General features: G+C 40.9%; 1 protein-coding gene across 5 annotated transcripts in view; it reads left to right on the top strand.

The window, feature by feature from the left end:
- The window catches only part of LOC122802477 (enolase-like), a 101,431-nt gene extending 87,939 nt beyond the window's left edge, over positions 1 to 13,492 (top strand). Inside the window, exons 1-12 of one of the 5 annotated variants that reach the window (XM_044072121.1) lie at positions 3,900 to 3,978; positions 6,649 to 6,738; positions 7,716 to 7,811; positions 8,189 to 8,247; positions 8,387 to 8,456; positions 8,534 to 8,667; positions 10,221 to 10,443; positions 11,183 to 11,380; positions 11,788 to 11,989; positions 12,145 to 12,253; positions 12,842 to 12,900; positions 13,290 to 13,492. In XM_044072121.1, the coding sequence (XP_043928056.1) occupies positions 6,654 to 6,738; positions 7,716 to 7,811; positions 8,189 to 8,247; positions 8,387 to 8,456; positions 8,534 to 8,667; positions 10,221 to 10,443; positions 11,183 to 11,380; positions 11,788 to 11,989; positions 12,145 to 12,253; positions 12,842 to 12,900; positions 13,290 to 13,395 (1,341 nt within the window). In that variant the 5' untranslated portion in view covers positions 3,900 to 3,978; positions 6,649 to 6,653 and the 3' untranslated portion in view covers positions 13,396 to 13,492. Of the gene's footprint in view, positions 1 to 3,899; positions 3,979 to 6,648; positions 6,739 to 7,715; positions 7,812 to 8,188; positions 8,248 to 8,386; positions 8,457 to 8,533; positions 8,668 to 10,220; positions 10,444 to 11,182; positions 11,381 to 11,787; positions 11,990 to 12,144; positions 12,254 to 12,841; positions 12,901 to 13,289 lie in introns of those variants that run through there. The other 4 variants (XM_044072119.1, XM_044072122.1, XM_044072123.1 and 1 more) reach the window with 4 other exon arrangements.
- Positions 13,493 to 14,512: the final 1,020 nt, after the last annotated feature.

Raw genomic sequence — 14,512 nt, 5'->3', positions numbered from 1 at the left:
AGGGGCCCCCAAAAAAATTTTATTTAGGAAAACAAGGGAAAAAAATTTTCCCAAAAAATTTTTGGGGGTTTTTTCCCCCGGAATAAAAAAATGGTTTTTTTTTTTAAAAAAAAAAAAAAAAAAAGGGGGGGGTTTGGGTTTTTCCAAAAGGGGCCCCCCCTTTCCCCTTTTTTTTTTCCCCCCCCCCAAATTGGTTTCCAATTTTTGGAAAATTTTTTTTAAAAAAATTTTTCCGTTTTTTTTAAAACCGGGTTTTTTTTTTTAAAAATTTTCCCGCCCGAAATTTTTTTTTAAAAAACCCCTTTTTTTCCCAAAACCCAAAAAAAAAAAATTTTTTGTTAAAAGGGTTTTAAAAAAATTTTGGGGGTTTTTTTTTTTTCCCCCCCCCAAAAAAAAAAACCCCAAAAAATTTTTTTTAAAAAAGGGGGGGAAAAAAAAAAATTTTTTTTTGGGGTTAAAATAAATTTTTGCCCAAAAAGGGGTTTTAAAAATTTTTTTTAAAAAAATTTTTCCCCAAAAATTTTTTTTTTGGGGGAAAAAAAAAATTTTAAACCTTTTTACCTTTAAAAATTTTTTTTAAAAAAAGGGGGCCCCCGGGTTTTTTGAAATTTTTTTTAATTTCCCCCCCGGGCCCCCTTTTTTTAAAAACCCCCCCAAAACCCAAATTTTTTTTTCCCCCCCCCTTTTCCCCAAAAAAAAAAGGGGGAAAAAAAAAACCCGGGTTTTAAAATTTTTAAAAAAAAAAAAAAACCCCCCCAAAAACCCTTTTGGGTTAAAAAAATTTTTTTTAAAATTTTTTTAAACCCTTAAAATCCTTAAAAAATTTCCTTTTTTTTTTTTGGTTTTTTGTTAAAGCCTTTCCTTTTTTTCCAATTTTTCCCTTTTTCCCCCGGTTTAATTTTAAAAAAAAAATTTCCCCTTTTTTTTTTTAAAAAGGGGGAAATTTTTTGGGGTTTTTTTTTTTTTAAAAAAAATTTTCCCAAGAATTTTTTGTGGCAGTCACTGGGAGATAAATCTGTCCCTCCAGCATGTCCTATTTAAGTCACAGGCCATATTTAGGCCCCTGGAATCAGTGGCCCTAGTCCCGTTTGATTTACGGATATGCAGCAAATCCATTAGGTTTGTGTCTGAGATTGCACTGTAAATCAGGCAAAAGTCTCCCCTAAGAAGTCTGTATGATACGGAGTATAGTGACAGAATTTAGTTGGTCTGTGTAAGGCATGTGCTGGAGTCCCTTGATCTTCTCTGTTCGAAACCTCAGAGGTCTCACCAATTGCTGTGGGTGCTTTGTGTGGTACATGCATAATGGGGCATTATACTCAATTATGGGCTGGGTTAGTGCCGGGTATAGAAGGATTATAATATTTTTGCTCTCAAGGTGATGCCTTTACTAATCAAGTGTGCTACGTAGAAAGCCTTCTTTACTACAGTAGACACATGGTGGTTGTAGTTAAGGTCGCAGCCAACTTGTGAACCCAAATCCCTTAACACTTTGTGGGTACTTAGGGTATTGTTGTTGATTTGATAGTATGAAGGGACATTGTGCTGAAGGGAATGATGATGAATATCTTTGCTTTCAGTTTAAGACCTTGACTAAGACACCAGTCATTGGTCTGTGTAAGACCCTCCTGGAGCATACTGACACCATTTGGGGTTTCAGTAATTGCACCCAGTTTGTAGTCATCTGCAAACTTGTTCAGCCACAACTCCTTAGTATTGACCTGAACTTCTGTGAAATATATACCAAACAGTAGGGGATCCAGTATGGACCTCTGTGGCACCCTGCTGCTAACAGGTCTGCCGGTTGATGTGGAGTAGCCCACTTTGATAGTGTGTGTTCAGTTTGTGAGCCAGTTAGCAACCTATCTTAAAATGAAGGGGTTTACATTCTGTTTGCTACGTTTATTTGTAATTCCTGACAGTAGGATTGTGTTGAAAGCCTTTGCCAAGTCGAGGTATGCTGTGTGCACAGATTTGCCCTCATCAGTGGCCCTGGTCACATTTTCGAAAATATCCACCAGATTTAACAGGCATGATCTGTCTTCATGAAGCTGAATTGGGTAAGATCCAGGGTTTGGAGGTCACCTATGTCTTTATTTATGAGGTCCATAATGATACGTCCCATAGCCTTACAGATGAGGCTGGTCAGGCTTATGGGTATGAAATTTCCTGGGTCTGTTGCTAGGCCACCTTTGTGGAAGGCAATAACTCTTGCTGTTCTCCATTCCGCAGGAACAAAGCCTGTGGTTAGACTATGATTGAAAAGGATACATAATCGCGATGCTAGTTCATGTTTTAGCCTGTGGGATTCCATCTGAGCTCATAGAGGCTGTGTTTTTTGCCTTAGACAAGGCATTGATGACCTGTTCTTCAGATATGTAAGGTTGGGGGGGTTGGGGCAAGGTTTGTGATAGGTTTGGAGGGGATGGGGGGGTGAAATTTTTGCCAAACTTATCCGCTAGCAGGTTTGATATCTCTGTGAGGTCAGTGTGTGTAATACCATTGGTCACTTGTTTTGCACATGCTTGGGTCCTGCCTTTTAGGCTACGTACGTAGCTGTAAAAAGTCTTATGGTTATCCTTGCCTGTGCTAGCTATGTTTTTTTTCAAAGAGACCCTTAGAGGATTTGACAGGTTGTCTTATTTGCCTGTTAAGGCTGCGGAGGGTGCTTTTCCATTGTTGGGGCTCACCTTTGTTTTCATAGACAGAAACCTTTTGCATTTATTGTAAAATTTGTTGATGATGGATGTCCATCATGGCAGCTTGTTTTTCCTTGGGGTTTTGGCTTTAATTATTTCTTCTACAGCTGGGTCTATACACTTATGCAAGTGACTGTATAGGACTTTAGTGTAAGCTTCTGTGTAGTTACCACTTCCAGCTCGGGGTGGGGCTTGGAATGCATTTATACCTTCAGCTAGGGGGGTTATAGTTTGCCTTGGTGAAGTTTTTTGTCTGATTTAGCTCTTTGTGAGTTCTGGTGTTAGTGTCAGCTTGAAGGTGACTGAGTTGAAAGACATTAACAGCAAGAGAAAATCTGACAGTTAGCTTACTGACTAACATATGCTTTTGCTATGTCAATAAGTAGCTTTAAAAAAATATCCTTTTTAGATCAGCAAGTTTCTGTTTTGGTCCTCTGTCCCAAGCCTTCAATAGCTTCTGGCACCTCTGAGTAGGTTGGAAGCCATGTTACTATTTGTAAACATAATTCCGTTACATGATTCATAAATTCACAGCTTTTACAAGGTCATTGAGTCTTATGACCATTCAAACCTTAGAAGGACATTCAGGCTGTACCTCTCTCCACGAGGGCCATATCAGTCAGTCCTGTCATCTGTGCAGTGTTTAAAGGAACATGTGGGGGGTGGGGCTTATTCCAGAGGTTACGTAGGTACTGGGTTATAAACCTGTCCTTGCAATATTTTATTTATCACCTGGTGAAGGTTTAGGTCCCTGCTTCTGGTATTGATGGAGATACTGAACTTACGAGATACAGGAGAATTGTATGTAATGATGCAGTATGATATTTGTTAACAGCAGAAAACAAGTGATAAGAAAGTGCCTGATAACAAGGGATTGTTGATAATTATCCACACCCATATGACATACTTTGGTAGAGGTACCCTGTAGTTTAGTGACATGGTAGGATTTGACAAAAGGAGGTCTAACAGCTAAGGACCTTTTATAACAGCTTAGTGTAGTTACCAGTTATTTCCTTTAGAAGCCATCCCTTTCTAACAAAACATTTACAAACATCTTTCTGTGTTTCCTGGTTATCTTTGCCACACTGATTCAACTTTAGTATTCTCATGACCCTGATGTTACCATAGTGATCAGTAAACCAATCAAAATGGTATATGAGTCTCTAATGGGGAGGGGCTGGCAAGTATCACTGAATTATAAAAGGAATCCTTGGAGGAAGTCAAGGTACTGTGGAATTACTTGAGAGAGAAGTTTAAAAGTGGTGGAAAGCTTGTTTAGGTAAACCTGTTTGGGCTGTATTTTCGGTATTACTTTATTTATTTGTACTTTATTTTTGTGTGTAGTGCTAGTTTGTGTCATTGGTTTTTCTTTCTCAAATTACTGCTGTTGCTTGTGGCGCTTGTAAAGTTATCTTTAAGAATACATTTTTTTTTTTTGGTTTCCCTCAAGTTTTAGTTCTGTCCTTCTAAATCCTTCCTAAAACAGATGACTTGTAGAAAATGGAGTAAAGTAAATTACCCTTGATAAATGATTAGTCAGTACTTAAAATGTATATTACTTCATTCTCTTAATTTGCTAATGTCACAAGCTAACAGGACTGTTTTAAGTGTTATGATGTCTTGTTTACAGTATAGAACTGTTAACTTAAACACTTGTATTGTTTAAAACTCCTCTCTTTTTGAAGAGGATTGGACATTTAGTTATGGATGTTGCTGTACTAGCGTAGTTGCGTGTGTGTGGTTTTTTTTTTTTTTTTTTTTACTTAAATATGTAACCTGAATTTGGAATGGACTGTTGCCTGCTTAATCCTTAACTTCTCAGATAAAATAAGAAATTGCACTTAAGTTGTGGCTAAAAAGGTGACTCGGGCAGGTGCAACTACTTTCATATTTCTGAAAAGTGGAGGAGCCAACCCAAATTCACACTTGCCATAACATTCTGGATTCTTGTTGATCCACCAAAGGTGGCTTTGAATGCAAAATAACTAAAACTGCCTTCAGTGAACATTCAAAATTTTCTGCAGAGGTCAAGCCCCCTGCACCCACCATGTGTGAATACCCACAGACTTGCATGTACCACTCTTGAGGGTACATAATAGTGGAGAAAAAGGCACTCTCTAATCTAAGGTGGTTTTGGTGAACTGGCTCTAGCTTTGTATTTGCTGAAATTGCTGCCTTTGGCTTGCCATGCTGCTGTTCTGTTCTACTCCTGCCTTAATGTTTTCTGCTGAAAGGCAAAACCTGGGTAAATAGCACTGTTTCCCTAAGTTCATATTGCTAAATGGGGAAGTCCTTTTGAAAGAACAGCTCGTATTACTAAATGGAGAAGTCGTTTTGAAAGAACAGCTCCTATTACTAAATGGGGAAGTCATTTTGTAAACGCCAGTTCATGAATGCGCATCATATCTGCAATGTTAAAATACTATTTTTGATTGTACAAGATGTCGCTATCCTTTACTACATTTTTAATATCTAGCTGTGCCTGAATTGTCCAGAGATTAGCAATTAAGCAGTTCATTTGAATAGAACTAATGTTAAACCCATGTTTGAAGCAAAGTCTCCAACAAATAGGCAAGTACTAACAAACTGCTTGGCTTCTGAAAAGATCCTCCATTCTGATTTGTCATGTTTTCAACTCTCTGGTTTATCAACAGCTAAAATGTTGTCTGTCCCATTACTTCCCTGAAGGACTTGAAGGTGTAGCACATGTACTGATTGTCAAAAGTGTAGGAGAAGTCTTGGCTTTGTTTTTTCAAGAATCTGCATTTCAAAGTTAGTGTATCTAGGTGTTTAATCTCCTGATGCCATATTAACAGTTTATAGGTGAATGGGAGTATTTAAGGGCAACTTGAATCCTCTAAGATGAGCTGCTGTGTAAAGCTATTAACTGATGTGCAGATGGGAGTATAGACTGCAAGGCTCATGAACTTGTAGAATGTATGTTGTACATCACTTCACACGTTATCATGGTGCCTTGCCTTTTCTAGGCTGTTGCATACTCGTGACTGTGGACATAATTTTTCCCTACTCCTTTATGGAAGACTAAATATCATGCACCCCAAAGAGGGTGGCCTATTCTCAGTGGCAGCATAAAATGTATGAAAATGGTCAGACCCTGTAAGTTTTACCAGCTGTGATCATTCCATTACTGTTCTTGAATGGAGAATTGGGCAGTTTCAATACTTGCCCGTCTGTGAATGTGCCCTTTCCTGCAAGTCCTATGCAGGTCAAGGACTCGTTCCTTAAATGGTTCTGATTAGACTGGGTAGCTAGTATATAGTATCTACTGAAGACCTGCTGCAAAGGCTGTCTATTCCTGTATAAACTACCATTACCTAATCAATGGCATCCTTGTTTAGTTTCTGAAGGCTTAAACTACTCGTGAGCCTGTCTGCTAATGCAGCAAAGATGCAACTGCCATCAAGGCCTAGAACTGAGCTGCCTAAAAGCAATTGTGGGGGTGAGGACTTCACGGTTTATATGACCTCAACTGTCAGGTCTATGGCAAGCATTAGCCAGGGAGCAAAGGCTCATTCTCTGCTCTGTTGGTTAACGGGCTGACTGGAAGCAGATGGTTGGTAAGCTGAGTGTGCTTCACAGTAGCATGTAATTTACAAGTAGTCTGCCATTAGGTTGTAAGTGTGGATACTGCCATTAGGTTGTATGTGTAGATACTAAAGTCCCCGACTTTAGAAATGGGGAAGGTTGCTTAATGCCTTACATTTGTCAGACTAAAACTCCAGTGACACTGTTTCAAAGATGGTCCCCTTGGTGGCTCTAAAACATGGTGGCTCAAACATGTAACAAATTTTGTTAGTTGAGGTCCTAGTTTAGGTTTGTTTGGGAATGTTTGAATTAAGATATGTAAAATTTAAAATAAGCAAGCCTGTTTAAAAAATTTAACACCTTTACTTCAAAGCCTGTTTAAAAAATAACTCCTTCTCTTCAGGAACCATGTCTATCAAGAAGATCCATGCCCGTGAAATTCTGGACTCTCGTGGTAATCCCACAGTGGAAGTTGACTTGTACACTGACAAAGGTGAGTTTGCATGAGTCTTGTGTGGAGCACCATTGTCTTAAAACAGTTCTTTACTGCTGCACTCCCAAGTACTTGCTACAGATGCAGTCTTTAACCCCTTGCTACTCCATCATATGATGCTATATCCACATAACCCTAACTATTAGCACCCCTTTTTACTATGTTTGTAAAGGGTATGCCATTCTATAGCTAAAGTCTCTAGTGTTTTTTTTTTTTGTGCAGTAGAGTAATATTACTTTGTATTCGTTTCAGGAAATGGTGCATAATCCAACATGTTTTAGGGAGCCCTTTCTCCAGGCCTCTGCTAAACTGGCATTTGCCCAGACTATCCAACTAATCAAACATGTAGTAGCTCTCTAAATTTCACTCCTTGGTTGAGTCTCTTCAAAATGTACTCCTATACTGACCTAACCATAATGTTAAAATGTCCACTTCATGGCTGATAATGCATGATCAAACTTGATGCTTGATATTTTTAAATAGGCTGCAAACTGAAAGCGTGGGAAGCTGGGAGTACTTAACTTGACAGTTGCTGGTAGTAAAATGGGTCACTGTGCCAATGTCATGATATAGTTGTGGAATAAGACTTGCTGAGCCAGTGAACTCTGCTTCATGTGCATTAATTGTAGAACAAGTGTGGAGAAAATGCAGTACTACACTAACTTGTGGCAAGCACACCAGCTGACCCATGTGTAATGTGAAATTGCCACCTGGATGGCACAAACTGTGGATGAGTTTCTAACCACCGTTAGATGGACCCAATCTAAGTGGGGTGCAATTTGGTGACTTGAGAAGGTGGGACTGGCTAATCCTCAGTTGTGCTTGTATTACAAGATGGGTAGGGAATCTTCTTGAATCACCTCCATGGGACTATATAGGTGTGGACAAGATGTCTGGGGTTTGGTAGGTGGGTGAGGCTTTGGAAGGCTTGTGCAGAGCTGGGGTGAAATAGAACTAACTTGCTCATTCCTCTTTAGGTCACTTCCGGGCAGCTGTCCCTAGTGGTGCATCAACAGGCATCTATGAAGCCCTTGAGCTGCGAGATGGAGACAAGGCTCGGTACTTGGGTAAAGGTAAGCAAAGCAAGTTTAACTGTACTTGTCTAGTACATAGCAGGGTTGAGGACAAATGTCCACTCCATGGTCCTAATGACTCTGACCATGGTGACCAGAGTTCAGTTAGAGGCTTGGCAGCATGGAGTGATCTTATTTTGCTGGATGGAAACAGACTCCATGTTGGAGTGCCTGATCTAAGGACAGGAATATCCTGGGGATTATCAGTTATGTAAACAAGCAATCTGTTTGTCCTTGCTGATAGTTATGCATGCAGTGGCTGACACTTAAATATTGGCTACTTGCCTGACTACGACTGCAATTTAGTAAGTGGGACACCTGGTTGAAGGGATGAATAACCCACAAGCAGTAATATAATAATTCTATTTTCCCAACAGGTGTCACAAAGGCAGTAGACCACATTAATCAAACAATTGCTCCAGCCCTTCTTGAGAAGGTGAGTCCATAACCTTTTTCTACTCTTTAAGTAGCTGGATGCTGGCCTGACACTGCTACATACCTATAGCAATTCAGTTGTAATGCTTTAAACTTTAATCCGATGACTTATTCAATTATGTCATCTTTTCTTGCCACAGAAACTGAATGCTGTGGAACAGGCTGAGATAGACAAGGTCATGCTAGAACTTGATGGAACAGAAAATAAATGTAAGAATTTTTCTGCATGCAAGTTATTGAGCTTTTTTGGTTGGTTTGTATACTAAAAATCTTACATTTGCTCATAGCAAAATTTGGTGCAAATGCTATTCTGGGAGTTTCTTTGGCTGTTTGCAAAGCTGGTGCTGCTGAGAAAGGTGTCCCACTCTACCGCCATATTGCTGACTTGGCTGGGAATGAAGACCTTGTACTTCCTGTTCCCGTAAGTGTTCCATAAGTACATCTTGGTTGTAACTTTGTATATAGTCAAACCTTGTGTTTTCTGGGCTCTGCTACTAGAATGACTTTCAAAGGTTCCTGTATGAAATGAGGGCAAGCAGAACTTGAGGAGTTGCAAGCAGTTGCAGGACAGGGGAGGTGGGTGGTGCTTGGAGGTACCTCTGTCCATTTGTCAAGAATGACAGCTACTTCAAATAACCTGTTTCAACTGTAGGACAACAAGGATGGGTCAGAAGGTGGGGATTGCTTTGTATATGGTAGTATTGGGCAGTAAGGGGTCAGAAGGCAGGGATTGCTTTGTATATGGTAGTATTGGGCAGTAAGGGGAGCTGGTGGATAGTCCACTCTGACGGGGGAACATCAGGCAGTGTAACAAGTTTGGGGTAAATGAAGATACCAGACTAATTTCCAAGTTGAAAGAGCAGGTGTTTGGTTTTGGGCCTAGGAGGGGTTCAGTTAACTGGTGCAGGACTATGCCACACCCTGTCATGCAGAAGTAATCCATATCCAGATTAATGAATGGCCAGGAAAGGGCCTCTTTCACTCCATCTTTAGTGTGGAAGGGTTAAGAGGACTGCTTGTGACCTTTCACAGGCAATTGCCTTTATCTTGGAGAGGGTTTAGGATTAGTTGACCATCTGGGAGTTTTGTTCATGCCATCTACAAGTGAGAAGTATGGGGGGGGGGCATCCTCATGAGGTACCTCCCCCTACAATTTGTAGAAACTGGGAATGCTACTAAGAAGGTAGCAGAAGGGAGAAGCTGCATTATTCTAACTGGTTAGAAAGGGAACCATTTTAGTACATATCAGAAAAAGGATGGCTATGTTATGCAATGAGATTACAAAACTGGGAAGTGGAGGATCTGTAGCTTTCCCCCATGTTAAAATGGGGGGTGACCTTGGAGTGGGTCAGTAGCAGTCTTGTAGTTCCAATAAATACAGACCTAGAAGAGTTGAATCTGTCTGATCCTGAAATGGGACTTGAAAGGGTGGGAGATGGTTAACATTGAGGAAGCGGACTGCTGCAGGGTTAGAACTAGCAAGTATTCCAGTGGATTCTCCTGAGTCCAATAGTTCATGTTGAGTCAGGGTTAACCTGTCTTGTAATGTTACAAACATAACCTCTCCTTAAATGGAGAGTTTGAGGTCGCAATGTAAATTACCCAGACTACTGCAGATCTGTCTCAAATGGAGGAATGGGGGAGGTCCGCTTCAAGTGGGGAAATAACTGAATATATAAATTGACTGCAGACTTAAGTTAACCAGTTGTAGCTGTGGTGGCTGTCCCTACGGAGTTTAAAAAGCCACCAGAAAAGTGCATTGGATGGGGAACTCCAGACTTCCCACTAGAACATTGCACTGAAACACCTTTGTAAACTCTTACCTCTGCAGGAAGGACAAATGAGATTGCAGTGGTAGCAATTGCCCTATGAACAGTACTCCAGATGTGTTAGGGGAGGGAATTTGAGGCAGTGGGGGGCTTAATTTCATTTAGAGACTAACACTGACTAACACTCCCTGTAATTGTTTTGTAGGCCTTTAATGTAATCAATGGAGGTTCCCATGCTGGCAACAAGCTAGCTATGCAGGAGTTCATGATCCTACCAGTAGGGGCATCCAGCTTTAAGGAAGCCATGCGCATCGGTGCAGAGGTCTACCACAACCTGAAGAATGTAATCAAGGAGAAGTATGGAAAGGATGCCACTAATGTGGGTGACGAGGGTGGCTTTGCACCCAACATCTTGGAAAACAATGAAGGTACAACAACTGAACTGCTCTGGCTATATTTCAGTTGATTGGAATATCTGAAGAGGCTGCATTAGGCTTAAAACTAGGTCCTAGGAAATTAAGGTTGTGCTTGACAATATCCAGTGCTGACTGTCCCTACTTGGTGTCTTGTTTCCTGGGGACAGGTGCACATCATGCAGCACAGGCTATATACTAATATGGTAACTGGCAAATGACTCTAATTTCATATTAATTTGGCACACTTGTACTATAAATGCAGTCTTTGCCTATATAACTAGATAATTCAACTGGGATTCTTTACATTGCTAGCCTAATGCAATGTAGATGCACTCTGACATAACAATTGCTGCACAAGTGTAACTCCTTTTTAATGCATCCTTTTTACTGAGCCTTCTGAGGAGTTTGGCTACAGGGATACATGTACTAAAATTGTGCTGTAATGTTTCAATTTGGGAGAACATTATAAATTGCACTTGCATGAAAGTTCCTTGGTGTTCAGGTTAGTAAAGTTTTCTCCTGAGTCTGAACAAAATTCTACCTTTATTTTTTTTTCCATGTACCCCTCCACTGAATGTTTGGCATGTGAACTGGCAAGTTGCAAACCAACTCATGCTGGGCTAAAGCCCTGAATAGATTCTGGATTAAGATAGGGAAATGGTTTGAGTAATAGGTGCATTTTTCATCTTATGAAGTGACTATTGGAATGTTTCATACTAATGGATTAATTTTCTTGCACAACTGTTTTCAGCTCTGGAGCTCTTAAAATCTGCTATTGAGATGGCTGGCTACCCTGACAAGATAGTGATCGGCATGGATGTAGCTGCTTCAGAGTTCTACCGCAGTGGCAAGTATGACCTGGACTTCAAGTCACCTGATGACCCCAGCCGTTACATTACTGGAGAGCAGCTGAGCAACATCTACAAAGGCTTCATTGATGGGTACCCAGGTAATTGAGGTTGCCCCAAAAAGCTAACCTTGACTAGGTAAGGCATCTATGGTGTTGCAAGACTCATCTGTAAGTCTTGCCAACCACTTGGTGCTACTGCAGCAGAAGGCCAAAATGGCCAGGAACTGTGCACCTAACTCTTCTGGGCATGCTTGTTTACAGCCTTTCCTCTCCCCAATCGGATGGGATACATCTGTAATGTGGTTGCATTGCTGGCAACCAGTTTGACTTCTCCCTCTGCATTAAGGGACAGAATGGTCAAACAGAAGCTTGGCTCTAAAATCAAGCTTTCTTTTTCAAGCTGGTAATTGATTGGGTTTTACCTATGCTTGGATTTGGCAGGGATTGAAACTGAACTGTTAAAGAATTCAAGGTGGTCTCTAATCTTATCTATTGGTAATTCCTAGTTGTCTCCATTGAAGACCCCTTTGACCAAGATGACTGGGGAAACTGGAAATCGCTGACTTGTTCTGTGAATATCCAGATTGTAGGGGATGACCTGACAGTCACCAACCCAAAGAGGATACAGAAGGCTGTGGATGAGAAGGCCTGCAACTGTTTACTATTGAAGGTCAACCAGATTGGATCAGTCACCGAAGCCATTCAGGCGTAAGTCTACCGTCATTTTGAACACTAGTACCAAGCCTTGTATGTCTCTGGGTGATCTTGGTTGTATACTTTCCTGTATCAGGTGCCCAGAAATGGGATCTCAGCATGTAGCTAGAGGATTTAAGCTGCAGCTTTGACTTTTATTTTTCTTGTAGCTGTAAGCTGGCCCAGCAGAATGGATGGGGAGTCATGGTTAGTCATCGGTCAGGGGAGACTGAGGACACTTTCATTGCTGACTTGGTAGTGGGGCTATGCACTGGACAGGTGAGTTATAAAGAACTTGTGTCCAACGTATAGGATTTGGTAGATATAATGTCTGAAATACTATGCCTGATAGTAAAGCAAGCTACCTTTTTGTTGTGTTGTAACTGGCCGAAAAGGGGGTCTACTTAATATTGTAAGCTGACAATATTGAGTCTGTCGGCACAATATCTAAAGTGAAGAAAATTGTGCAAGTAAATGAAAATCTCCTTAAGGGGAGACTTTATCTCAATGTAGTGCGGTCTTGGAGTTAGTATGTTTAAGTAGGGGGGGTGCAGGGGGGATTGTCCCCCTGCTTACACCATTTTAAAATGTTTTTACAATTTGTTTTACTTTATCAAAGTTCGACCTTTATTGATTCGATTTTAAGTAAACTTTTGATAATGTCGTATAAACGTGAAAATGGCTGGGGATCTCTTTCTGAAGTATGCTTGACTGTTAAATCCTGAATGTGGTGATTCCATGCCTAATCATCCACTGATCCTACAACATGGGCTAAATATGAAGTGCATGTTTTACCCTGTTGCAAGGACTGTTTTTGTACATGGGGTGAAGTGTACATATAATCTAGTTTTCTAACTTTTATTGTAGATCAAAACTGGTGCTCCCTGCAGATCTGAGCGTCTAGCAAAATACAACCAGCTGCTGAGGTATGTAATCATTTGTTTGGGCTGCTTTTGTAATTTGTCAACTTTGCTGGATGGGTGGGGGAACTTAAGGCAACTAGTGCTACTGTTATATCTGTAAAAGTCAAAGGTGTTGACCAGATTCCTTCAGCTTTGCTCATGACTGGGGCCCTAAAGGCTCACTTCAGTTTGACTTGCTCCAGATTGATTACCATTAAGGCAACAACTTGCTTGATGGTAGGGAAAAGGGTCCTCTTACTGGACACCTGCAAGAGAACTGCAGTACTGAAGCAGCACAGGCACTAACTAGAACCACTATTTTACAGACTGGCCTACAGTACAAGGGGAGGCAAATCCAGGATTTCATCCATTGATTCCAGCTAATTAACTTGCATATTTTTCTTTTCTGGTAGGATTGAGGAAGAGCTTGGTGATGAGGCTCGCTTCGCTGGACCAAACTTCAGAAACCCAAAGGCTACAAAGTCTGCTGCTCTAGTTGGCACAAGTGTACAAGCTTAATGGAGATTGGCAATGAGCAGATGCCTAACTTTGTATCAACATGTACTATTAAAGTTTTGTGGTCTGTTCAGAACAATAAATACCTGTAAACTAAAAATTTGTCAAGCAGTACTATATCTGATATGCCTGTCACACTAATGCAAGAGCTGTAACTTGTGTTGGTAGTTGTGTACAATGTAGCCAAACCTGGAATGAATCTGAAAACACTCAAGCCTGCTTATCCCATCATATGTCACTACTGAAACGAGTCCTCACCAAAGTTTCCTTACCCCAGTGGGAAGGTCTCTCAAAATAGAGCTCTTGCAAAACTGACCCAGTCACATCCCCTTGAATTTAGGGGATCAATTGCTAAAGGCATGGGTAGATGACCTGCTAGATTCACTGTTCTTGCAGCTGTTTATGCTGGGTAAAGCTTGATGCTCTGAATAACTTTCTAACTGGGAGAAGTGTAGTAGCAAAGGCCTAGGGCCAGCCTTCTCTTTGCCTACTGCAATCTCCTTTTGGACGAAGTGGATCTGCATCCAAGCTCCTACTAGAGATGTTACTACTTGTATTGAGGTGTTGCATGTATGTTGCATGCCTCTACTAGCTTGTGTAAATGATCAAATGTGGGAGGGGGACAAACCGATGGACAAGTCTGAACTGAGTCGACTGGCAGATTGAGGGAAGCACGAGCCTCAAGCCAGTATGTTGGAGGCCCTACCCAAATGAAAATAGGGCTAATCTCTAAATGCAGGCTAGTTATTTGTACCAAAAACCAAGTTGACAATACTGTGACCATAGTGGGTGAGCAAATGGGAACAAAATGAGTTTGTAGGAAAACCACTGGGCTGGGGAATGAGTGTAATACTAGTGTATCCGCAGAATAAGTGGGGAGGGAGAACTTGCTTATGGATGGTGTCTGGAGCAGGTCCAATAGTGCAGTTGCACCTAGCATTTTTCTCCATTTGTAGAGTTGAGATTTTCTGTAGAACAGAAGCTCTTGCAGATGGAGCCAAAATAAAGGGATGGGAAGTAACCCCTAGGCAGCTTTGCATACTTTCCACGCTTTGGAAGTATGCATTGTGCCAGCTGCAGGATGGCCATTTGGTAATTATTCCCACTTGGTCAGTTGTGC

The sequence above is a fragment of the Protopterus annectens genome, chromosome 5.part0, assembly GCF_019279795.1.
Source record: "Protopterus annectens isolate FY-2018-M chromosome 5.part0, PAN1.0, whole genome shotgun sequence".
In the NCBI taxonomy this organism is placed as follows: Eukaryota; Metazoa; Chordata; order Ceratodontiformes; family Protopteridae; genus Protopterus; species Protopterus annectens.
Note: the sequence above shows the minus strand (reverse complement) of the source record. Positions and strands in the feature narration are given on the sequence as shown.